At 36.3% G+C, this 25252-nt stretch overlaps 6 protein-coding genes across 6 annotated transcripts in view; 4 read left to right on the top strand and 2 right to left on the bottom strand.

Moving 5' to 3' along the window:
• The first annotated feature begins 16 nt into the window (after nucleotides 1–16).
• LOC100641809 (something about silencing protein 10-like) lies at nucleotides 17–1476 on the top strand. The gene has a single exon (XM_003387572.3). The coding sequence runs from the start codon at nucleotides 64–66 to the stop codon at nucleotides 1393–1395; it is 1332 nt and encodes a 443-aa protein (XP_003387620.1). The 5' UTR covers nucleotides 17–63; the 3' UTR covers nucleotides 1396–1476.
• LOC100641683 (protein-glutamate O-methyltransferase-like) lies at nucleotides 1427–3774 on the bottom strand. Its single transcript, XM_003387571.3, has 5 exons — nucleotides 3689–3774; nucleotides 3519–3624; nucleotides 2569–2801; nucleotides 2361–2505; nucleotides 1427–2311 (listed from the first exon to the last, which is right to left on the bottom strand). Exons 1-5 carry the CDS (start codon nucleotides 3742–3744, stop codon nucleotides 1559–1561), a joined length of 1293 nt encoding a protein of 430 aa, XP_003387619.1. The 5' UTR covers nucleotides 3745–3774; the 3' UTR covers nucleotides 1427–1558.
• On the bottom strand, nucleotides 3746–5480 carry LOC100641556 (axin interactor, dorsalization-associated protein-like). Its single transcript, XM_003387570.2, has 8 exons — nucleotides 5308–5480; nucleotides 5166–5229; nucleotides 4579–4687; nucleotides 4498–4533; nucleotides 4338–4445; nucleotides 4161–4286; nucleotides 4002–4119; nucleotides 3746–3945 (listed from the first exon to the last, which is right to left on the bottom strand). Exons 1-8 carry the CDS (start codon nucleotides 5439–5441, stop codon nucleotides 3852–3854), a joined length of 789 nt encoding a protein of 262 aa, XP_003387618.1. The 5' UTR covers nucleotides 5442–5480; the 3' UTR covers nucleotides 3746–3851.
• Nucleotides 5481–5539: 59 nt separating this feature from the next.
• LOC100641429 (NFX1-type zinc finger-containing protein 1-like) lies at nucleotides 5540–11593 on the top strand. The gene is made up of 2 exons (XM_003387569.3): nucleotides 5540–6497; nucleotides 6830–11593. The coding sequence occupies exons 1-2, from the start codon at nucleotides 5573–5575 to the stop codon at nucleotides 11410–11412; spliced, it is 5508 nt and encodes a 1835-aa protein (XP_003387617.1). The 5' UTR covers nucleotides 5540–5572; the 3' UTR covers nucleotides 11413–11593.
• A 1-nt stretch (nucleotide 11594) lies between these two features.
• On the top strand, nucleotides 11595–21809 carry LOC100641302 (NFX1-type zinc finger-containing protein 1-like). The gene is made up of 3 exons (XM_019998135.1): nucleotides 11595–11726; nucleotides 12589–12697; nucleotides 15276–21809. Exon 3 carries the CDS (start codon nucleotides 15283–15285, stop codon nucleotides 21658–21660), a length of 6378 nt encoding a protein of 2125 aa, XP_019853694.1. The 5' UTR covers nucleotides 11595–11726; nucleotides 12589–12697; nucleotides 15276–15282; the 3' UTR covers nucleotides 21661–21809.
• Nucleotides 21810–23891: 2082 nt separating this feature from the next.
• Nucleotides 23892–25252, top strand: part of LOC100641176 (NFX1-type zinc finger-containing protein 1-like) — an 11209-nt gene continuing 9848 nt past the window's right edge. The window contains exon 1 of the mRNA XM_011406499.2: nucleotides 23892–24043. The gene's annotated coding sequence lies outside the window, so the exon portion shown is untranslated. The remainder of the gene's footprint in view (nucleotides 24044–25252) is intronic.

Genomic DNA, 25252 nt, shown 5'->3' with positions numbered 1-25252 from the left:
TCTGCGCATGCGTCAAGTCACATGGAAAATTATAATACAAACCCATGTGTGTAGAGAATCGTTATGGGAAAGAAGAAGGGGGCTCGTAAAAAGGGAACACAAAAGGCACCTGCCTCGACACTTGATAGCGAGGACGAATCTCGATATGAAAAGTGGAACACAGCAGATGTCGATTTTCACAAGGACGAGATAGACCAATACCTCGAGGGGAAGGAGATACTCCCACTAAACAATGGCTCTGATTACGCTAGTTGTTCAGAGAAAGAGGACTCAGACGATGAAGAGGTACTGGGGCTAGAGACATTAGAGACAGATCAAGAAGAATCCTCAAGTAATGAAGAGGAGGAGGAAGATGGTGATGGAGAGAAAGAGGAGTTTGGGCCATCAGATAAAGCCTGGGGTAGTAAGAAAAACACTTTCTATAACACTGATTACATTGATGATGAAGGAGAGGCTAGCTCAGATGAGTCTGTAGCAGAAGAGGAACAAAGAGAAGCTCTGTCTTTACAACGCCGCATGATAGAATCATTGCATGATGATGATTTTGTCATTAGCGATTTACCAGCCGTTTCACAGCTTAGTCTTAATCAAACTAACACTTCGACTATTGTGCCAAAGGATCTTACGAAACTGTCAGATGATGAGCAGTTAGCATTTATTGAGGAAAATTGGCCAGAATTCATAGAACTAACTAATGATTTAAGTATAAAAGAGGAGTCTTTTGGAGAAATGCTAAAATATTTCAAAAATAGCCAGAAAGAGAAGTTTGATAAGCTATCGCCAAAAGCTAAACTGATATCGATGCTTGATCAATTGTATCATCTGTATAAGTTGAATATCGTTTTTTATTTGACACTTCAAGCCAATCAAGCATCAGTTGTAGATCATCCTGTCATGTCTAGGATCATGGAGCTCCAACACATGCTAGAACAAGTTGAGTCTTCGATTGCTATTGACCAGTTGAAAAATACTGAGGCAGTTTCTGTGGCTCCTCCTCGTAGTGGCATCTTGAAGCAAAAAGATGATCTGGTACCTAAAAATCAAAAGCGTCCAGCTCCTGAAGACCCAATTGAGTTTTATGAGAGAATAAAGAAAGCGAAAAAAGAGAAGAGGGTTTCATTTGGAAGTGACTTACCTCAAGTTAGCAAAGAGCCTGAGGTTATTGAAGCTAATGGGAAGAGAGCTATTACATATCAGATTGCCAGCAACAAGGGCCTCAATGCAAGAAAGAAAAAAGAATTACGAAATCCTCGAGTCAAACATCGCAGGAAATTTGAGAAAGCTGTCACTAAACACAGGCATGTTGTGCGACCAGTGGAAAAGGAGCTGTATCGTTATGGAGGAGAGAAAGGTGGAATAAGATTGAGCCTTGCTAGAAGTGTTAAAATTAAATAAATTATTATGATGTGCATGTATAATTGACTAATTTATCGTGATCATGTGATGTTACATAATAATTATTATTGTTATACCATATTAGGTGCATAATACATTGCTAAAGTTGTGCAGCATAATGCCTAAAAATAAAATTAAATTAATTGCAAGTTCTTTGACATGTTCAGATTGCTACAGCCAGTTGCAAGACCCCAAACATTCCTTTTATCATCCAATCAGGATCACATGATGCAGCTCTAGAGGCAGCATCTTCCGGCAGTCCTACAACAAGATCAGCTTTTAGTGTTCGTAGTGCTAACACGTTTGTAGGCCTGAAAGATTGGAGAGCAGTGGCAAACCTCTCAGTATAGACCCAATTACGATCAGCAACAAGTTTACGGTAATTTAGGTCTCCTTTAAAAACTGCAAGTTTGGCAGTAGAGAGGGATGAGTACAAATCTGGTGACACTGTTTTCATAGCTGAGTACTCGTATGAAGTTGTCCAGAAATGATGCTCCTTGATACTCATCTTTCCTTCTGCTAGCCTCTTAGACAACTGGTTACCAAAATCAGCTAATACTTTGATGCTCGAGGAGGTAAACTGTTCCAATGTCCAATCAATGTCTCTCCTGGTAGCATCGGATATAAACCAAGGGTACGTCTTACAGTAAAGGGATATGTGATCAGCAAGGCCTGAGGTAAGCAACCATTCAGCAAACATTAAATCAGAGAATAGTTCAAACCCTGAATTGTCAAGTACTATTGCGATTTCTCTGTTTTCTTCTCGTTCGTTGGTCAGTAGAATCCACACACTCTCAGAATCATCTGCTAGTATATACTTTTGAAGAGAGCTCTCTTGTTCAGGCTCATGTGTCATTTCATATGAATCCATTGTGGCTGCCATTGACAAATCAGCTTTATTTCCCCAGAGTGATAGCTAGTGCATAGAGACACAATGAAAAAATTGATATGTTACAATGCCTTACCATTAAATACTTGTTAAAAATTTCTTGATCAACTTTTGAGCCTTGTTTCATCAATTGAATAGCTACATTTTCCATTTGGCTCATTGATTTTGTCAGCGATTCTTCCTTTTGGTCTTTAAAAGGATCATATTGAGACAACAATGACCTAATATAGATTATAGCAAATTTAATTAGCAAGAACACGTGAGATTATTGAAGGATAACTTACTCAGTGCGTATGATCTCAATCACTTTGCGATACATGTAACATTCAAAGAACAACCAAGATACCTCAAACCAGTGTGGCTCGTGTCCTAATTTGCTTTTATAATCCTCAAACACACCATTCCACTCCTTGATATCAGGCCCAGTACTGATATGCTGCATTTCTTTATTAGTCTGCATACGATATTTCAGCTCAGAAAGTATAGCTATAGATGCCTTAAGCGCTTCTGTTCCTTCCTAACAAACAAAATAATATTATAGTAGCTAATTTCAAAATTACACTATTTTCTTATTACATTATTTAATTTATATTTACTGCTATTGTCTGTTCATTACTTTCAGCAATTCACAATTATCATTATTATTATACAATAATCTTCACACACTTTTCAGGGTTTCCAGTTTCCACAAAGCTGGCTAAAAAGCATCTTTGGGTTTTACAGTAACTTGAAATTAGCAAATTTCAGTTCAAACTTCCTTTGAATTCTCTCCTGATAATTTTGATTTCACTCTTTTGGTGAAAATTTTGAGCAATTCTTTGTTTCATAAACAATTCTCAAATTTGATACACCACATAAGCACATGTACATGTACAGTATGTGTAAATTGTGAATCAAAAGAAATAAAAATGGAGGAATCTTTCTAAGCAAAATACCCTATACTAGTACAGGGTCTTTTGCTTCTTTGGACAGATTTTTTAACAACTTCAAAAATTTGTAAAAATCCAATTTTATTCTCAAACTTTTACACAACATAAGAGCATGCATGTGCATCAGAAAATAAAACTCAGAAATATTTCCTAGCCATTTTGAGCAGCTTTAAAGCATATATACTGACAGCTAGGATGCTGGGCACTAAGCCAAACTTTTGTGATTTCCTATAGAACTTGATTTAGTGCTTAGCAGACTCCTCACCATCAAAAAGTTTGTACATTATACATCTACCTTGCCTTACCTTTCCATGCTTTTCTACAAGAGTAGTATTGTAGCTATGAAGACAATCGATAATCTGAGTTAAAACTTTAGGCAGTCTCTCTTTAAGAGTAACGGCAGCAAAGGTGCTAAATTATAAATATGCAAAAGCAGGAAAATATTTTAATGGAAATGAGATTGCTATTACCATACCCATTGTATTTTCCAGACAATCTCTTGTTAACTGGATATCCAGGGGTGTACTCCATCTTGAGATATGACCAGCCCCACCTTCTTATGGAGTGGCGAATTAATTAGATTAATAATAATAATAATAATAATAATAATAATAATAATACAAGAATAAAAATAAATACTAGTAAAAAAATGATAATGTTAAATGAAGATAAAGCTCTTTCCTAGTCAGAAGATTGAGTTTCTTTCGAGTAACATCAGTAGGTTTTTTATAACTGTAAAAAAAAGATTGATTCATGATAAATTTTTGAATACATGTACATGTATTTACATTTCAAGTGCTATTGGTCCTTGCTTCACTTCATCTTGCTCCATAAAAGCAAAACATTTGGTGCTTGTCTTTCTCTTGCTGTGCTTATAATGACAGAGTTCAAAAAATATGGCACATCCTACAAGAAGTTAATCAAACTATCATAATACTATTGGTCACCTGTAGGTAATTGTGACATTGGAGTCTTTAATTTGATTGGATTGCAATTAAAAATAATGTAATCTTTTTCAAAATTTGATGAATATGGCGTCTCATATGTATCCTCGATTGGTGTACCTTCCTGTGCTATAAAAATATTAATTTTAATTTATTATTACATAGATCAATTGAACTAACAAAGTACAGATATCTTGATGAAAGGTTGAGAGTGTTGTGCTGCATTTTTTAGTCCAATTCGTTCAACAACAATGCTTAATCGTGACAAAGGAACCAGTGTCGGAAGTCCTATTGCAGAATAAGTGGTAAGCAAGAGCAGTTGTTCAGCAACTTACTGTACCTTTAGGAACGGTTTCAATACTTAAACTCATTAAAACTACACAAAATTAAAAGCATTAATCTACTATAAAATGAATCATACCTTGTTTGATGTTGTCTATTATCTTGCTATCATGATCCTTGCTTGCAGCAAAATCCCGAAGTGTGACTGCCTGGTCATGCAAATCTTGTTTTGCTTGTTGCAAATAACGCTATAGTGCATTATTGTAAAAATAATACTGGTAAGTGCCACATAAAATTATCATCAAGAGTACACAGTAAGGATACAATTACACAGCATAAAAGGGACTGACAGTTTGATGGGTTAAAGTTAAATCTGACATTACATTGATACTGAAATAGAATTTGGATATAGCAAAGCTCAAATTGCTTGCATAGTTATTTTGATTAAAAATTGTGTCGCAGGTAATTATGGATGATCTGATTCTGTGATTTACAGTTTAAAATTCAATAAACTTGTGGTGCTATTGAGCATGTGCATAATGGTTTTATTTTGGTAAATGTATCTAGTCTCACATAGCCAGACCATACCCTCTGTGCCTCCTGGAGGCATGGATACTGGTGTACTCTGTACTGGTGTCTCGTGTACTCTCATTACACGAGACTAGACTTTTAATCCTCTAAAAATCTCCCATTATGCATACTAGATACATACAGTACCCATCCTACCTTTTCATGGTCACTGAAAGTAAAAGATTCCTGTGAGGTGTAATCTCTCATTTGCCTAGCAATCCTATGCATAATAAAGGCACAGTACATAGATTAAGCAGCCCCTGAGGCACCTATCATATTCTTTCTCCCTATTATTCACCTGGTGTAATGCTGAGCCGCTTCTACTACTTGTCCCCATTGTCTCTTACTGTTAGCTTCATCCAAGTGAGTGAGCCATTCATTTAAAAGTTTCCTTTTCTCGTCTACATTTGTTCCCGAGCTACTAGCCGCCATTAATGTTTTTCTGTTACCAAGAAAAAGGAGGAGCCTGTCGCTATGATATACGAATGGCGGGGTAGGGGTTTCCCCTATTTAAAAAAAGGGAAGCCACGTAGTTCACGCAGAAAGTCAATGTTAACAAAAGTATGGACCACAATGGCTATGGAAGAGGTAGAGGACAAAACAGAAGAGGACAAGGACGTGGCCGAGGTAGAGGAGGGAGAGGAAGACACCATAACTCACAGAGTGATGATCTAGGCCATCGTGGCCACGATAGAGGGGATAGAGGGTCGGCGTCCGTATCATTCGCTAGCGGCTCGAACAACTGGTGGACATTTGATACTATTCGTGAGCTAAGCAAGCTTAGTTCTCATGGTGTACTAGACAGAGTTCAAAATGAACAACGCGCCTTCATTAAAGCATTTCAGTATGAAAGGTTCCTTGACATGAGAAACATAAAATTTCTCATCGGTATTCTCCATGCCCTCTCGTGTTCGGGGGCGGACTCCTCTCTCTCTGCTAGATTTATTAGTGAAGTTTTTGATAATTGTGCTGCTTTTATGATGAAGCTAAAAGAGTACATACAGACATCAATGAAATGTCATCAGTTGCGCCCAGTCATTGAATTGGGAAAATTCTGCATCACCAATATACCACAATCCACAGTGTTTGCATTCCCACAGTCAGAACTCAGAGATGCTATGAGCAGTCTGCCTGACTGTGATGCCGCTCTTTCAAAGATCTTTTCTGAATATGATGTTACTTTTTGTGACAAAAAGGCAGAATTTATTAAACGAAGGAAAGCTGAAATAGCCGTTCGTGCATCATCAGATCGAGCAGCTGCACCAGATATCAATCCTCATGATCTTGAACCACCAGATGACTTTCGTATGATTGAGATATTACCTCAGCCAGACGAAATAAAGAATAATCAAGAGAAACCATTTCTTAGACCAAATTTGACGAAAGGATCATATCGTAGCTGGGATCATTACCTTGATGTTCAGTTCCGTCTTCTTCGTGAAGATTTCATGGGACCTTTACGTGAAGGAATCCACAATTATTTACAAGGTAAATAGCATTCATGTAATTTTCAGTTCTAATTGTTGATGATTGTTTATTCTAAGCTACAATGTACATGTTCTCATAATTTCAAAATTTACATTGACAAGGGACTATTTTACACTTGGCCATTCCAATCAGATTCATTGTTTCTTGTTACACATGCCACATCAACAATTCATACATGTACTCTCAGTAATAAATAATTCTAGTGAAACTACCAATTCACATTATTATCTATTAGCATATAATACCTGTGGATGAGAAACTACAGTGCATGAATGTAATTATAGTGCTCTTGTGTGTCATGTAATGCTATTATTTGTTATTATTCATTATAGGTATTACTACTGGAGCTAAGGTCCAGCTGTATTCCAAGGTTCGTGTGCTCATGCCTGTTTGTGTTTATACTGGAACAGCTTTTCTTATCCAGTTTGATGTCTCACGTTTTTCTCGAGTTCGTTGGGAGCACTCACGTCGTCTCATATACGGTTCACTCCTTTGTTTCTCTCAAGATAGTTTCCGCTCTGTTTGTTTTGCTAGTGTAATAAAACGTGATGCAGCAGCGCTTCAGAGTGGGCAGTTGGTCGTTAAATTTGAAGGAGATGATTTTAACCCCTTTACAATTGATCCATCAACCGAGTTTCAAATGGTTGAGTCTAGTGCTTACTTTGAAGCGTATCGTCATGCTCTTCTTGGTCTGCAGTTAATCAGACCTGAGCAGATGCCATTTAAGCCATATATTGTGGGAGGGTATTGCAAAGGAGAAAGCATAAAGCCTCCATCGTATCTAAAACCCGGCACAAGTCTTGATCTGAATAGTGTTTTTAAGCCAAAAGGCCCATTACGACGTATTGACATTACCAAGCCTTTTCCACCAAATTGCACATCTGTTTTTGATGGGTCACAGCTTGCTGCATTGCAGATGGCACTCTCTCAAGAAATATCAGTGATCCAAGGTCCTCCTGGCACTGGTAAGACGTACATTGGTCTCAAGATAGTTGAAGCTCTTCTTCAGAATCGTACTGTTTGGGATAAATGCAACAATAGCCCAATATTAGTTGTGTGTTATACCAACCATGCACTGGACCAGTTCCTTGAGGGAGTCTTAGACCTAAAGGTTGGTCATCAGGAAGAGAAGCCAAAAGTAGTGCGAGTGGGTGGACGTTGCAAGAATGAAAAGGTTGGGGATTGTGTAATGGCAAAACTTGTCTCAAAGCTAAAGAGTGAGCATGCCGTACCAAGTCATTTATACAAAAGAATTAGAGATAATCGATCTAAAATGAAGACTCAACAAGACTTTATCGAGACTGCCCTTAAAGCTATTGATGCTAATGAAGGCAAGATACTCACACTAGATGAGTTGGGGATGGTGATAGATGAGAATCATTATTACCAATTGAAGTCAATAGAAACCAGTGCCATTTCTCCTGACAAGATCATTGACTACTGGCTGGGACTATGGTTTGTGGCAGGACCACAAATTGAAGAAGATGACGACATTCAAGCAGCAATTGCTGATAGTTTACCGTTAGAAGACAACAGTTCAAATGAAATAAAGGGAGGCCTCGTAATTGAAGGCATTGAGGAGGAGAAAGAAGGCAATTTTATAGATGTACTTGATGAGCCACAGCTATTAGAAGAGGATCGTATCATTGAAGGAGAAGAGGAAATTAATGTAATGCCGTTCCTTAAAACAAAGGAGGAACCCAAACAACGTGAAGCTAAAGTAACAGCAGGTGAAGGAGGCTGGCAAGTTAAACAGTTAGATTCAAAAAAGAGGAAAAACCTTATCAAAGATGGTTTCAAAAATCGTCCCTTTAACGCTGATAGAGCAAGTAGAGTGACCGATGTATGGAAAATACATGATGTAAACAAAAGGTGGCGCCTGTACCAGTATTGGCTGAACAAGTACATTCGACTATCTAAAGGTAGCATAAAGCATACTGCTGATCAATACAATCGTTTGGCTGGAGAATGTCAGGAGATTGACCAGGAAGTGAATACCCTTACACTATTGGGTGCTAGTGTAGTTGGTGTCACCACTACTGGTGCTGCTAAGCATAGCTACATATTCAAATACATAAATCCAAAAATTGTCATAGTAGAAGAGGCAGCTGAAGTAATGGAGTCTCACATTGTAACATCTCTTTGCTCCAGTGTACAGCAACTTATAATGATTGGTGATCATAAGCAGCTCCAGCCTAAAGTCACACATTATGAGCTTGAGAAGAATTATGGGTTTCACATTTCCCTCTTCGAACGACTGATCTTCAATGATGTTCCTGTAGCCACACTCACCGAGCAGCACAGAATGAGGCCTGAGATAGCAAGTATTGTTGGCAACCACATTTATGACCGCCTTGACAACCATGAATCAGTTTATGCTTATGGTAATGTCAAAGGAATCGGAAAGAATTTATTCTTTATTGATCATCGTCAACCAGAGAATGAGAACCCAACTGGTGATGTCAGAAGTCATGCTAATACATTTGAAGCTAAGTATGTGGTAGCTTTGACCCGATACTTGTTGAAGCAAGGTTACCAGCGATCAGATGTCACCATACTGACCATGTATCGTGGCCAGTTATTTGAAATAAGACAAAATATGAGGAAAGATGAGTTTGACGGGGTCAGAGTAGCTGCTGTTGATGATTTTCAAGGAGAAGAAAATGAAATCATAATTCTGTCACTTGTGAGGAGTAACAATGAAGAACGAATTGGTTTCCTCAAAGTCGAGAATCGTGTCTGTGTTGCTCTTTCACGTGCTAAAGCTGGCCTCTTTGTGATTGGGAATCTCTCAATGCTGAGAAGCAAAGACACAACAAAGTGGCCAGCAATATTGAATCAAATGGATAGAGAGGGACGTGTTGGGGATGGTCTTCCTTTGTGCTGTCAGGTCCATCCTAAAGAGGTGACCATTGCCAAAGAAGCTGAGGACTTCTCAAAATGTCCAGAGGGAGGCTGTCTTCAAAAATGCGGATTTCGATTAGATTGTGGCCATGTCTGTCGTAGTCCGTGCCATCCAATAGACCAGGAGCACAAGAGTATTTATAAATGTCAGCAGAATTGCTCCAAGAGGCTACCCTGTGGTCACAGATGTATTAGAAAGTGTTTTGAGTGTCTGGATGGCTGTTTACCATGTCAAACTATTGAACAAAAGTTGTTAGATTGTGGTCATCTTGTAAATGTCAAGTGTCACAAGGATCCCTCTGAGGTCAGTTGTAATAACGAGTGTAGCAGGATTCTCGACTGTGGCCATCAGTGTTGGAAGAAGTGCTCAGAGCCTTGTGGGTCCTCAAGCACATGCAAGACTAAGAAATCCAAGAGGCTACTTTGTGGGCATAGTGTTAGTATTCCTTGCAGTACTAGTGAGAATGAGTTTATATGCACTGTCCCATGTAAGAAAAAACTGGATTGTGGTCATGACTGTGTGGGAACATGTGGGAAGTGTTCACAAGGTAGGCTTCATGTAGCCTGTGCCGAGAAATGTGATCGTACCTTAGCCTGTGGCCACTTTTGCTCTTTTTCGTGTACGTCAAGCTGCCCACCATGTCGCCAATTATGCAACAATTACTGTCATCACAGTCAATGTCGTAAACTCTGTTATGAGCCATGCATTCCCTGCCGTGAACCGTGTCAATGGAAATGCCAGCATTACACTTGTACTGCTAAATGTGGTGAGCCATGCAACAGACCCAGGTGTAATCGACCCTGCACAAAACCTCTTAAGTGTAAGCATCCTTGTATTGGCCTGTGTGGAGAAGAATGCCCTAAACTCTGCCGTATATGTAATGAAGACCAAGTTAAAGATATATTCTTTGGTGATGAAGATGAAGATGATGCTCATTTTATTGAATTAAAAGACTGCTCACATATATTTGAAGTGAAAGCAATGGACTACTGGATGGATGGTGCTGCTCAAAGAACAGATACAGGTCACTTAATCAAGTATATAGAATGTCCAAAATGCAAGACGCCTATTCACCGCAGCCTTCGTTATGGTAATATTATAAAGCAGACAATAGCTGATATGGAAGCTGTAAAGAAGCAAGTGTTAAGAAATAATACTGAAGCATCTCATCTGCTAAGTGAAGTACTTAAAATACAAAATGACGTGAAATTTTGTACTGAGTTAAGCATTATTTTCGGTATTATCACGAAACGACTTGAAAATGCTAGTTCCAATACAAGACATGGCATACCATTGATATTTCCTCATGAAGCAGTCACTGTTAAGAATCAAGTTGATTTTTTACCACACATTGCTGGAATATACAAGCTGCTTCATTCACTCCCAAATTCAATACTCTTCCCCAACGGACTTCAAATCGAGCAAGAAATATTAATATTTCAAACCACTCAACTTGTCAGTTTTCTAAATACCAATTACCTTACACCTCAGCAGAGTGTGAGTGCTAAAGGTGAAGTTATGAGGCTACATTGTTTGAGTCAGTTGTGCTCTTTGCAAGCTGTTATTAATAAAGAACAAAGGAAGCTTGAGCAAACTGACCAACAAGATATGATTGATCAAGCGAGGTTGTTACTTACCTGTGGGCAAGGAGGAAATTCAATGCTCACTGACGAACAAAGTACAGCGATACAAAAAATGATGAGGAGCCTTGGGAATAAATACAGCATTGGTGGGGTTACAAAAGAAGAGTTAGCAATAATAGTAAAAGCTATGGCAGATATTCAGAAAGGTGCATGGTACAAGTGTCCCAATGGTCATTTTTATGCTATCGGCGAATGTGGTGGAGCTACTCAAGTTGGAAAGTGTCCAGAGTGTGGTGCTGCTATAGGTGGAGAGGGACATCGTCTGCTATCAGACAATATTCATGCTGGAGAAATAGACAACAGTTCTCATGCTGCTTGGTCTGAAGGTGCTAACCTGGCTAATTTTGACTTGCAGGACTTGTTTTAACTGAATTAATACTAGATTTTATTGTAGAGAAATTATTTTAATGCTTATAGTTTGGTCACTAACACATGCTACTCAGTTAGACAAAAATAATTATGTATTTCATACTAATACTGACTCATGCCAACTAGGGGATTTCCCCTAATTGCTGTGTCATCATCTTGTAATAAAATTTCAAATAAAAGCCCAGCAACAGCTGATTGCTATTACTGTTGACGTGTGGTGGGGATAGTTCATTTCCAGACCTGGTTTGGCTGTAATAAAGAATCATAAAGTTATCGCCTACAGCCTACTCTCTCTGGCAGTCTGGCTCTCATGTTAGTTTTATCAATGAATGAGTGTATTGTGAGCTCTTTTGATTATGAAACCTGTATATATTGCTCAAATTTCAATTAAACTTTAAAGTGTCCACGCCTTAATCTAGTATATACTATATGTGGTGAGGTACTTGTAGATGGTGGGTTAAATGTTGCCCGTATAGAGTCTAGTTTAATTTTTGTGCCATTTGTTGTGATACAAAACCATAAAAATAATGATAGGACACCGCAAGTATTCACTTCTAGCAGCCCATAAATTAAGTTAAGTGCTTAGAGGGTATTACGAATCTGCAGAAGTTATTTTTGTGAAAAGTTGATTTTTATTAATCTGCAAAATTTAAGCTCCACAAAATTAAAGCACTATACCATAGAGCTAATTCCGATCAAATTTGGATTTTTTATGAATTTTTTGAAGTTGCTCAAAAATTGCAAAGGCTATAGTCTTTGTTAAGGCAAAATAATAACAGGATAGCAAACAGTCAACAATGTGCCAATAAAAATGCTTTAATGTTTGAGAGCTATGACTTTAATGACTATTATAAAATTCCCCTCATAACAGTTCTCTGTATTTACTATTCCCAATGCTCCTATAATGATAAACATGACACAATATAAACTGGTATTCATAAACACTATTATTATGTAAACTATTCATTGTGTTGTTTGCTTTAGAATCACACTATTCTATGCCAAAAAATTTTCTAGTGAATTGCCTGGACCAGGAATTTTTATATGATTCACAGTATTGCCTACCAGACCATTCATCATTTGGATGGCCGTCCACCCAAACAACTATGTAATGGTCTGGCTGACTAGATCTTGTCATTATTATTTATTTTTAAATTAACCTTCTACCTTTTAGTTTCATTGTCTCAGATGATCAGATTCTCAAATAGCAGCACATCTCTCTACTGGTTTTGAATTTATTGATTTTATATTTCTTAATCTGAAGAAGAATAGTAATTCACAGGGTAAGTTAAGTTATAACGTACCATTTACCTAATGGATTTGGAGGCGTAAAATTTGTACAATTGCTAATTTTGTGATTGGTGTATTTTAATTAACAAATCTGTAGTTGTGTGCCATTGGGCATGCACATAATGGATTAAATGGCAGCATATCAAAACACTAAATTTACCAAAATTTTCTCCTGTTATAATGGTATGCAGTCAAACCTGTCTATTCTGGACACCTTGGGACCCAATAATACTGTCCTGATTATGAAAATGTTTTTATTTTATAGATTCATTAGTACGCATTTATTGTATTGTGACAATAAATGTGTATTAGTAGTATTGGACCCAATACTACTTTCCTGATTTTTGAGGTGTTAAGCTATCCATTAAAGTTTCCCGCAAAGCATATGCTAAGTGAACTAAACAGTATGCTTCATGAACTGACAAGCAATATAATACATGTACATCGCATTTGGAGTAACTTTAAAATTTTAATTAAAAAATCAATTTTGATCAAAATAAACTATAAATAACAGGAATAAATATTATTTTTAAATGGAGAAATTTATTGTAGTCATTAAGACTCTGTACTATAGCATAATTTTTTGAGTAAGTAGAAAAATTTGTAAAAATGCAAAATGAACTCATATTTACCACACAGCTTAAGAACACGTATATGTACATGTATCAGAAAGAGTATACAATTGGAGAGCTCTCTTCTATTGTTTTTGGTGAAATTTGGCCAAAGACTCTATAGTACAGGGTCTCTGACGCAAATTTGAGTAACCTTTAAAACTTTCTAAAAATCTAATTTAATTGGAAACTTTCCACACTACATACATGTATGTGTATCATTAAAATTTTACAATAGAGAATTCTCTTCAACTCATTTTTGGCATAATTTGACTAATTTTCCTGTACTATAGTATAGTGACATTTGCCCGATTTTGTAGCAGCTTTAAAAATTTGTAAACATCCAATTATTATTGGAATGCTCAAACTTTCTACACAAAATTAGAACATATAAAAAAATAAAAGATAGCGAATCCTGTCCTAGTCATTTTTGGCAAAATTTGGCCAAAGTCCATATGTACTATTATAATAGTACAGGAACTTGGCATGATTTTTCAGTAGCTTTAAGTTTACAAACTCTTAAAAATGCAATTATTGAATTAGCTCAAAGCTTCCATACAGCACAAAAACATTATTTTACAAATGAAAAATTTTCCCCCTATAGTAATTTTTTTGAAAGTACCCTGTATAGCTTTGTAAAAATTTTAAGCAACTTGACAAGAACCCACATGAGGACTATGCTAAAATTCTGAACAAATTCCTGGTGTCTACAAGAACAGGTTTGACTGTATTACAACATGTACATGTGTAGTGCCTTAAAGTTCACAGTATTTCTCTGTGTGGCTCATAATTATGCTCCTTAAAATACATGAGTCAAATCACTACTTGTTATTGCTCATTAGTTAACTGGTGATTTCTAAAAATAGTTTCATACGAATATGTATGTGCATTAAATGTAATGAAAATTGAGAATTCTTTTTTAGCTATTTTTATAGGATTACCTTCTAATTATTCATTGTATTGTTGGCCTCATTTACACAACATACATGTAGATAATTTTATGGCGTGTAATTTTATAGTAAATAGGTCAGATTAAGAGCAGTGCAGATTACTAATTGAAATACTCTTTCACGTCTTCAATAAAGTATACCTTGGACCCAAATGCTTAGTGCGGTAATTTCTGAGCCTCATTTTCAAACAAAGATGGAAAAGAGTTTTTCTACCATCACCAGATTTATAAAAGACATAATATTGAGAGAAGGATGACAGATGATTATTACGACTATGTTATAAATATTTATTTTACACTATTTTGGTGATCTCATTCTGACTGTACCTCTATTAATTGTACCACTCTTGAAAACTAGTCCTACATTGTAAAATTCTTCGATAATACCAGATAAAAGTTGTATGTATGTATAATTACACACAGAGAAGTATTTTGTTGAACAGAAACTCAGGAAAATGCACAAAAAATGATGTGATTTTACCACATTTATTTCTGCATTTTTCTTCACTGAGGTAATTTCAACCCAATGGCTCTCTTAGTGTGAATACTTCGTAATTACCACTTCTGAAAGCACTGGAAACTGCGGAAATTAAAATATAGGAATACACCACTGCCTATGTACATTTATAAATAGAATGTTGATGGCAAGTTTGAAATGATGGAAGGCCATTTTTACTGTGATGATGTTGACTAACAGCTGTACAACCACCACGAATAATTGTGTTTAAGCACGCACTATTTGCAGCTAATTTCTTTATTGTAATGGGTTTTATTGATATGTTTTATATGTTTACACAATAAAGAAATGAAACTGTGCTTGCTATACATTTCACACCATTTCTGTTTCAGCAAAGTTGATAGAGCAAATGATATTAGATATACAGCTACTAGATCGTGCATATAATATAAATGTGCAGTGAAATCTAGGGAAGCGAGTTGTATAAATGAGGCCAACAGTTTTTATTTAATAGGAGATATACATGTACATTCATGTTTTATTAATGTATTTAGGTTAATAATGAGTAGCAGTGATGAGCAAGAGGTTACAAGCAATGATGGACCCAAAAAGAAAAGGAGAGAAAGAAAAAAGAGAAGTAGAGGCGCATCTAATGCCGTTAGCCACCATGTTGACATTTTTGACCATAAAATTCATTGTGACTCTGAATACAGTGGTTGTAGCTCTAGAAGAGGAAGAGGAGGAAGAGGGAGAAGGGGACGAATAAGGAAAGATAGGGGAGGTCTTAAAACAAGCAGTGATTCTATTGAAACAGTTCCATTACCTACTAGAGGAAAAACAAGAAGAGCAGGAAAAATTATAGGCAATAACAATGACAAGAAAGAAGAGGATGCAATAGATGGCATGAAAGGTGCAACTAAACAGAAAAGAAGAGGTGGTAGAGGGAGATATAGGAGTAGAAGCAGGGCTCAATCAACACAGGTTTATAGAATGGAACTCACAGATTTGACAGATTTAGCTAAGTTACCTCCATGCGAAGTTGTTTATAAAATTTATTGTGGCATGAAAGGCTTTCAAGAGTCATTACAAAGCTGCAGCAAAATACATGTAAAATCAAAAGATTTATATATTGCTACAGTTATTGATTTGCTATTTAAAATTTGTGAAGCAAGAGACGAAGTTCCAGAAGAAGCAACCATGATAATTGCTGAATTTTTAAGTGGTAGATGCTCTGAGTTTCAGTGTCTTCTTAAGAGCTATGTCTGCCAAGCTGATCAATCCATGACATCTCAACTTCTGTTGCTGTTTCAAAAGTTAGTAGCTATCATGCCTTCATCAGCATTGTATGCTTTACCAATTGACGACCTTTCTGAATCTATAGCCAGCATATCTATTGATACTAATGAGCTGCATATGGTAACAGAGCTTAAAAAGCAATGCAATGAAGCTAAGGAACATCGTATGGAAAAAAAGAAACCACCAAACATCTGTATCAATGAAGAATGGGACAACAGTCTTTATCGTACTATGCCAATTTTACCTACAATAGATGAGATATGCTCTACTAGTCCGCCACGACTGAGATCCAATATTATCAATGGAGCGTACACTGATTGGGAGCATTACTATGATATACAGTTTCGTCTTTTACGTGAAGATTTCTTGGCTCCATTAAGAAGGGGAATTCTGCAGTATTGCTCTCCAAAGCAAACGGGACGTCTCACTGACATTTATGTATATAATGATGTACGTCTTACTGAGCCAGAATTTACAGAAAGTGGGCTCTGCTTCAAGGCACATTTTGATGTTAGTCAACTACGTCAGCGAAAAAATTTGGTGAATTCAAAGCGTCTCATTTTTGGCTCATTACTTTGTTTTTCACCAAAGAATGATCGATTTCAAGGAGAAATATATTTTTCAACTGTTTCAGATAGAAAACCAGAAGAACTACCGAAAGGAATCTTCCACGTTCATTTTGAGAATAATATGGAATTGTTTCAGCATATTCAGAAGACTCATTTCACTGTAATTGAGTCTAGAGCATATTTTGAAGCTAGCCGTCACATTTTGCATAGTCTACAGACTGCAGAAACCACCACAATGCCATTTAAGCGCTACCTTATTGAAAATAAACCAGTTCCAGTTAACCATCCATCTTATTTACAGTGTGATACACAGTATAATATATCCTGGCTTTACCCCACAAATCAGTTAAAGAAAAAGGTGGTTACTGGCCGTGATGCTGATTTTGATTTGTCAGAACTCTCTAAACACACAATCAATATTACAGATGAGAGTTCTTGGCCTTCTGAAGATGAATTAGAATTGGATGCATCACAAATCAATGCAATCAGAATGGCTCTCACACAAGAGATCTCAGTCATTCAAGGCCCACCTGGCACTGGGAAGACGTACATTGGATATAAAATTGTTCAAACGTTGCTTCAAAATCGATTGGTGTGGGATCCGCATATGTCATCACCAATTTTAGTCATGTGCTACACTAATCATGCTCTTGACCAGTTTTTGGAAGGCATCATTCATCACAGAATAAGCATGGATGGCAAACTAAAAACCCCTAACATTGTAAGGGTTGGTGGTAGGAGCAAAAGTGAGGATATCAAGAAGTGTAGTCTTTTTAATGCTCGTAAAAGAGCAGTGCCATATTATATGATACGAAAAATTTACGAACAGAAAGATGATGTTATAAATACTGCATCAAAGATAAAATGGAACACCCTTCAGAGAGTAATCCAGAACCCTATCAATGAATTCATTATTAGTAATGGCATGTTTTTACTAAGACCTGTCATATATGGACGCCATTATTACCAGTTAGTAATGCTTGGTCGGGAAAAGCTAAATGATGAAAATTTAGCTTTGGAGGTATGGTTAGGATTTTGGGATCATTCAAGCTTTGTCACTCCAGGTGTACACATGCATGATGCACTAGAGCATAATGAAGATGAGCAGCAGCATGGCAACAATAGCTCTGATAATGAGACCAAATCAGACCATCAAAGCAAAGAAGAGGATGATGATGATGATGATGACAATGACGATGCTATAGAAAAAATTGATGTAACAGGAGAAGCTGAGATTGAAGAGTCTAATAGACGATTGGATGACGATGCTTACACTCCTCTTAAATTAAAAGAGAATGCTGAAGAAGGGGAAGTTAGTGGTGTTGCCCTTGGTGAACAGAATCAAAAAGATTTGGAGTCAGAAGATCAATCGTTTTTGAGAAAAACTAAGGCAGAAATTAATTCAATTTTGAGTCATATTAGATCTAGCAATGTTGAGCCAATGGAGCCAGAAGAGGAGAAAGATATTAGAGATGTTACATGCCTTAGCAAAATAAACAGATACAGGCTTTTCAAATTTTGGATTCAAAAAAATAAAATGCAACTTTTCAATAAAAATGAAGTGTTGCTAGCACAATATGAAGAGGAATGTCAAAATTTCAAAGCAGCACAGCAACAACTAGATCGTATTGCTTTGGAAAAAGCTGACGTCATTGGTATGACAACAACTGGAGCAGCAAAATATCAACATATTCTACACCTTGTCAAGCCTAAGATAGTAATAGTTGAAGAAGCTGCTGAAGTATTAGAGTCTCATATTGTATCAGCTCTTAATGCTGGTACACAGCATCTCATATTGATTGGAGACCACAAGCAACTGCGTCCTAAACCAAATGAGTATGACTTAGCGAAAAGGCTCAAGTTTGAGATTTCACTTTTTGAAAGGTTGCTGCTCAACAATCTTCCTCACGCTACTCTTCTTATTCAACATAGAATGAGACCACAGATATCCAAATTAGTACATCCTTCTATATATGATGAGTTGATTGACCATGAAACGGTTAAGTCATATGACAGCATTAGAAGCTTTGACAAAAATATGTTTTTTTTCAACCACAGTTACCCAGAAAGAGAAGTTGAGCATTTGTTAAGCCATTCAAATGTTGTAGAAGCTGATTTTGTCGTATCTTTATGCCGACATTTTCTTAAACAAGGATATGGTCCTTCAAGTATCACCATACTTACTGCTTACACTGGTCAGCTGCTGTGTGTTCGAGATAGAATGCCCAAGAAAGAGTTTGAAGGGGTTCAAGTGGTCAACGTTGACAATTTTCAAGGAGAAGAAAATGACATAATTATATTGTCACTCGTGCGAAGCAATAGAATGAAGACTGTTGGCTTCTTGAAAGAAGAAAATCGTGTCTGTGTTGCTTTATCCCGAGCAAGAATGGGCTTTTATTGTTTTGGAAATTTTGACATGCTTCGGGAAGTTGTTCCAATTTGGGATTGTATCTTACAATATGTTGAAGGGGAAGGTTGTCTTGGCTCTGCATTTTCTCTTCATTGCCACAATCATCCTTCATTTAAAGCAGCCATTGAGAAACCAGATGATTTCATTAAATTTTTTCCAGAAGGTGGTTGTGACATGCCTTGTACATATCGTCTTGACTGTGGCCATCAATGCAAGCGGTCATGTCATTTGACTGATCTTGACCATGAAGATTATAAATGTAATGAACCATGTGAAAGGCTATGTGCAAATGGAGAGCATCCCTGCAAAAGTAAATGCTACAAAGACTGTCCTCCATGCAAAGTTACTGTGATCAAGACAGTACCCAGTTGTCCATTTGGACATACTCAAGAAGTGAAATGCTGTGAAGACCTACAAAATCTTAAATGCTTGAGTAAATGTCCAAACAAGTGTGAGAATGGCATACATGATTGCCTGCTTAAATGTTGGGAAGGATGTAAACCTTGCACTGTCCTTGTTAAAAGTGTAATGCCTAACTGTGGTCATGAACAAGATTTACCATGTCATAGTGACCCTTATTTGGCATGGTGTTTCCAGCCTTGCTCTAAAAAATGCCCCAATGGACATATTTGCTGCAAAAAATGTTATGAAGACTGTGGAAACTGTGAAGTACCTGTTTTAAGAAAACTACCAAAATGTGGTCATGAAAAAACCATGCTTTGCTATGAAAAAGTTTTAAATGCAGAGTGTCATGAAATGTGTCAAAAGGTCTTCAAGTGTAAACATGTCTGCCAAAAAATGTGCTATGAAGAATGTGATATCTTATGCCGAGAGCCAGTCACAAAATTCTTTTCCTCTTGCTTACACAGTAACGTCATTCCATGCTACCAAGACCCTAAAAGTGCTAAATGTACTAAACCTTGTGAAAAGAAGAAAGCTTGTGGACATCTGTGCCAAGGGCAGTGTGGTGAGCTTTGTTTACTTTATGAATGTAATGAACCAAAAGAGCTGGCCTTACCGTGTAATCATGTAACTACTGTTAGCTGCAAAGACCATCTACAAACAAGAATTAATTTATTTAAGAGCAAGAACTATACATGCAATGAGCCATGTACTAAAACATTACAGTGTGGTCATCCATGTCAAGAAAAATGCAGTTCTCCTTGTACTACTAAATGTACAGTCAAAGTCACATACTGTTGCCCCAACGGTCATAAAATTGAAAAGGTTACATGTCATTTACAGAACACCATTATTTGTGAAGAACCATGCCTTAAGAATCTGCCTTGTGGTCACCGGTGCTCTAATAAGTGTCACGAGGAATGCTCTGAAGTATGTAATGAAAGTTATGTTAAAAATTGTAAATGTGGGCATGCACATAAATTCAAATGTGGAGACCCACAAGAAGTTTGCTCCTGTACTAAAAATTGCTCAAAGAAGCTCAGCTGTGGCCACTATTGTTCTGGAAAGTGTGGGGAATGTTACACTAGACGAATACATGCTCCATGTGCATATGATTTACAAGTGAACAGATTTTGTGGGCACTTTGCGTCATTACCTTGTTATGGCCTTACAGATATGTGTCAGAAGCCTTGTTTACTCTCTGTTTGTCCACATAGTAAAGACCCTTGCAAGCATGAATGCTTTAAACCTTGCACAGCTCAAAAGTGTCAAGAAAAATGCATTGTTGAGTGTTCACATCAGCAATGCACACAGATTTGTAGTCAAGTATGTGATAAACCGGCATGTGATCGAGCTTGCCCAAAACCATTACAAAAATGTCATCATCCCTGTTCTGGTGTTTGTGGTGATCGGTGTCTTAAACAATGTTGTTTTATTTGCAATAAAAGTAAATACCTTCAAGATGTCAGGAGAATAGGAAAGAAATCAAAAGGAGATGAGCCATGTGTGCAACTTGATTGTGGTCATATTTACACTGTGAGATATTTGGATCAACGATTTGCATCAAAGGATAGTTCATTAATATGCCCTTTGACTTGTCCTGCCTGCTCAAAACCTTTTTTCATACCCCATTACTGGAAGTTGAGCAGGGAAAGAGCTGAAGATATAAGCCAAATCAAACAGCAACTATTTACTGATGAAACAATTGATGACACAGATGAATCAAAAATGGACCGTGAAGTTGCAAGGCAACTATTCAAGAATATTAAAAGGGACGACTCAGAAACACGATGTGTCATTAATTTAATTGCTAATGCCATGCAGCTTTTGATAAATGTCAGTCGCTTTCCTGAATGTGACAAAGAAACACTTGCTGGTTTTATTTCGTCAATAGTTAAAACTTTAGACTCAAAAGGAGCAAGAATATCAACTCAAATCATTTATGATATTGAAAGTGAGTTTTTTCGTTTTAGCCTTCTTGCTCTGGCAAAAAGAATTTATTCACCATCTAATATCAAACAACCACTTCATAGTCTACTGCAGCAAATGGACGAAGATCACAATTTGAGGCTAACTTATGAGAAGTATGAAGAGTATTTACCAGCAATTCATCGCAACGGTGTTTATGAAGTAGTTCCAGTATCTGTACCAAAAATAACTAAAGGAGAATGGTATAAATGTAGGCGTGCTGGTCACATTTACTTTGTTCCTGCTATTTATCAAAGGAATTCAGAATGTACTGAATGCCGTAGCTCAAAGTAACTTAGATAGTAATAAATAAAATTTACTATTAATGAAGCTTATATTATATCTAATTATAATTGTGCTGTTTATGTTAATTGTGCTGTTACTTTATTATTAGTGAAAAATATAATTGTGATTAGCTTGTGCTGTTTATTATTGATGAATATTTTTAATTATTTACTCTGTTTCCATAATGCTTCAAGCTATTTGGCTTGTTTGGCTTATTTGACTAGCTAATTTTATAAAATGAATGAGTAAACCAAACAGTATAATTCTGCCATACTTTCCTTATTTACCTCTTCACCCATCTCTCAAATATGAATTCTACCTCCTATAATGACGTTACATTAAACATGATACCTGTATGGTGTTAACACCAAAATAAGAAAATTATAATTTGTTTTTGCCAAAAATTTCTTTATTTTATTTACCATGCCTTTAGCTAACTCCAATTTATAATACCAAAATAGTGGACATTATGTTATGCAATTAATGCATAAAGGGCTATTTCAGTTTTTGACTAAAATACAGTTCTGATGCTCCAAAGCTCACAGTGAAATGTTAAAGGGGTGATTATTATACATCTATAGACAGTAACAGATACATTTACTTTAAGCTACACAATGTGCGTAACATTTTGTATGTAAATTGTAAAGTAATCAAATTGTAGAAGCCACAGTGAAACAATTTCTCATTTCTATTCTATTGCATATTACAGTTTGTGTAAACAATTATAGGAGCAATAGTCTAATCTGACCTTATACTTATAAACAATAGACACACAACTACACTCTTTGCATAGACCTTGCCAATTGGCAGTTGTACTATTTTGTATAATAATATGACCACACAACTTTATTTTGCATAGTTTATTAAATTCAAATAGGTTGTGTTTGTGATACATGGTTTGCAAGGTCTGTCCCAATAGCTGTATTTATGTATTACTAATGATTAGATTTTATAATTATTTATTATAACTATAATCATGAAACAGGAGCTAGCAGCTATTATCTATTTCTCTTTTTTATTGCTCTCTTTTTATGGCAGTTGTATGTTTCTCAGTGGCTTGTTCACGTAAGGTCAGAATATGTATGTCATGTACTATATAGTTTAGCTTGGTTTTCATTACCCACGACACATAATTATAAAACTTTATTCTTATTGTAATAAACTTCAATAGATAGGAAATACAGTGGGGCACATAATTTTGAATGCTGGAGAACCTGTTATTGAATATTATAAAATTACAAAATCATTGAAAAATCATTCAAAGGTTAGATAGTCTCTTGTATAGTATATTAGCTCTATTCCAAGTGTTGCTATCACATGTGTAATAATTGTAAATAGGGTGATTTTCTCGAACAGAAAAAGACACTCCGACATGTCTTTAAAGATTTTTATTACCTCATCATTCTTACCGGGAGTATCAGTGACCATTGGTTAAATCAATAAAAATAATTTAAATCATCGTAATTGTCTTAATATGATCCTGGTTCAGATATTAATGTTGTCCCTGCAGTTATTTCTGCTACTACAATAACCTTGCTGGGTAATAATATTGGTCAAAATTTTTATTTTATGTATTGTCTCCGACAAATAGGACACTTCATCATATGTTACAGTACTATTACTAGAAGTAAATTCAAGTAATGATAATGTATCACCAATATGAAGACTATCAGATTCTTATGGTTATAGTACAGAATGTGCTGGTGTCAGTAATATAAATAAAAAGCTATGTTATGATCATAGCTATGATCTGGATGATATCAATTTAATAGCTTATCACACTACAATAATAAGAGGTACATATATCTTCATTTTCGTTGTCACTTCATATTGACTCTATTAGGCTTCAGATGGACTTGTAATACTAGTTTATGCACTCTTCAACACTGGATTGCAGTCATTATAACTCATAGCTGTGGGGAACATGTGGGAAATTTTCACAATGCAGGACTTAGCAATAATTATGAGGAAGGTGCATGGTACAAGTGCCCCAACGGTCATTTTTATGCTATCGGCGAATGTGGTGGAGCTACTCAAGTTACAAAGTGTCCAGAGTGTGGTGCTGATATAGGTGGAGAGGGACATTGTCTGTTATCAGACAGATAGAAATAGACAACAGTTCGTATGCTGTTTGGTCTGAAGGTGCTAACCTGGCTAATTATGACTTACAAAACTTTACTCATTAATGCACTTAATTATTAGAGTGCAATTATTTTAACCATTAATAATTATACAACACGTTTCCGGGGGATCTCTCCTAAATTTCCCCCTCGGCTTTGCTCGTTAGCACCACAGGTGAACAAACAGGGATTGCTCTCGATCAATTGACTATTCTTCTGAATCTTCTCCACTCGTATGGTTCACTTCCAGACCTGGTTTCTGTGATAAAAAGGTCAGAAAACTATTGCCTTAATCCTCTCGCTGGCTCCCATAGTTTATTGTGTGTAGTGAGAGCTAGCAACTCGCATTGTATGTATTTGTTGATAAAATTAATATAAAAGCTGACCTGTGTGGCCCACACTTATTCCATCAATGCATGTCAATTTGTCAAACTCATTACAATAGCTAGATTTTACACAAATGGTGTGGCATGGGGGCCTGAAGAAGTAAAATTCTACCATGCCTAGTTGTAAATTGACCAATCAGATTGCTTGGTTTTAGGTTCATAAATAACTAACTTACCTCCAATTTTCCGGGAGGTTAATAAATAATTTCCCAGGAGGTTGAATAAGTAGCCCGGGAGGTTCAATAAGTAAATTCCCGGGAGGTTCAATAAATAATTTCCCAGTAAATTAAATAATACTATTAATTGATTACATGTGTATTTTAAATTATAGTTTTGTGTTATTTGGTATTGTTTTAATAGTTTATAGTAATATATTTTGAGCAGTTAGAGAGGGTAAATGTAACAGTATCTGCAGTTGACCTTTTTTTGCTTGATGGTGGTTCGTAACTGTTTTCCTTATCTTCATCTAGTGCAACCTTTCGTTCATATTCTTTGTTTAATACTGATGAAACTTCTTTTTCTTGATCTTGAGATATTCGTTTGTAGGCTCTAATGCCATCAATACTGCGATGACCAGTGTGATCCATAATCAATTGTTCATCTGTTCCTGATTGAAACAACCTTGTGGCTACTGTCACTCTTAAAGAATGATTGGTTTTAAAACAATCGATATCTGCTGATTTACAAAGCCTACGAACGGTCTTTGATAAAGTATTGTGGCCAATAGGAATGTTAGAGTACCAAATTGAACCTGTAGGTTTCTTCAAAGGAGTCAAATAAAATGCGTTAGTTGTTCTTCGAGGTGGACAATGGCTCACGTATTTCTTGTACCGTAAATGTTCAAATAAAGGCCGGGCTTGAATAAACGCCTGGTACTAAGAATTTCCAAGTATAGATACGCATATTTTACTCAATATAAATACCACAACCTTTAGAGTATCCCAAATGGCCTAATTTGTTAAGCTGAGTGCAATGAACCTGGAGGTCTGGGTTCGAATCTCAGTTTTACTTTTTCTTTTTTTATTTTACGCAATTTTTTTGTCCTGGAAAGAAATAAATGCCCGGGCTTTTATTTGAACATTTACGGTACATGTT

Source organism: Amphimedon queenslandica, unplaced genomic scaffold, assembly GCF_000090795.2.
Source record: "Amphimedon queenslandica unplaced genomic scaffold, v1.1 AMPQUscaffold_13338, whole genome shotgun sequence".
In the NCBI taxonomy this organism is placed as follows: domain Eukaryota; kingdom Metazoa; phylum Porifera; class Demospongiae; order Haplosclerida; family Niphatidae; genus Amphimedon; species Amphimedon queenslandica.
This window is presented reverse-complemented; position numbering and strand designations above follow the sequence as displayed.

What these genes read in the sequence shown, in the direction of transcription:
- LOC100641809 (XM_003387572.3), top strand. Translation starts at nt 64, where the DNA reads ATGGGAAAGAAGAAGGGGGCTCGTAAAAAGGGAACACAAAAGGCACCT.
- LOC100641683 (XM_003387571.3), bottom strand. Translation starts at nt 3,744, where the DNA reads ATGGAGTACACCCCTGGATATCCAGTTAACAAGAGATTGTCTGGAAAA. An exon ending in TTGTAGAAAAGCATGGAAAG is followed by an intron (nt 2,802 to 3,518) that starts GTAAGGCAAGGT and finishes TTTGTTTGTTAG; the next exon opens with GAAGGAACAGAAGCGCTTAA. An exon ending in ATTGAGATCATACGCACTGA is followed by an intron (nt 2,506 to 2,568) that starts GTAAGTTATCCT and finishes AATCTATATTAG; the next exon opens with GTCATTGTTGTCTCAATATG.
- LOC100641556 (XM_003387570.2), bottom strand. Translation starts at nt 5,441, where the DNA reads ATGGCGGCTAGTAGCTCGGGAACAAATGTAGACGAGAAAAGGAAACTT. An exon ending in GCGGCTCAGCATTACACCAG is followed by an intron (nt 5,230 to 5,307) that starts GTGAATAATAGG and finishes TATTATGCATAG; the next exon opens with GATTGCTAGGCAAATGAGAG. An exon ending in AATAGACAACATCAAACAAG is followed by an intron (nt 4,534 to 4,578) that starts GTATGATTCATT and finishes AATTTTGTGTAG; the next exon opens with TTTTAATGAGTTTAAGTATT.
- LOC100641429 (XM_003387569.3), top strand. Translation starts at nt 5,573, where the DNA reads ATGGACCACAATGGCTATGGAAGAGGTAGAGGACAAAACAGAAGAGGA. An exon ending in AATCCACAATTATTTACAAG is followed by an intron (nt 6,498 to 6,829) that starts GTAAATAGCATT and finishes TATTCATTATAG; the next exon opens with GTATTACTACTGGAGCTAAG.
- LOC100641302 (XM_019998135.1), top strand. Translation starts at nt 15,283, where the DNA reads ATGAGTAGCAGTGATGAGCAAGAGGTTACAAGCAATGATGGACCCAAA.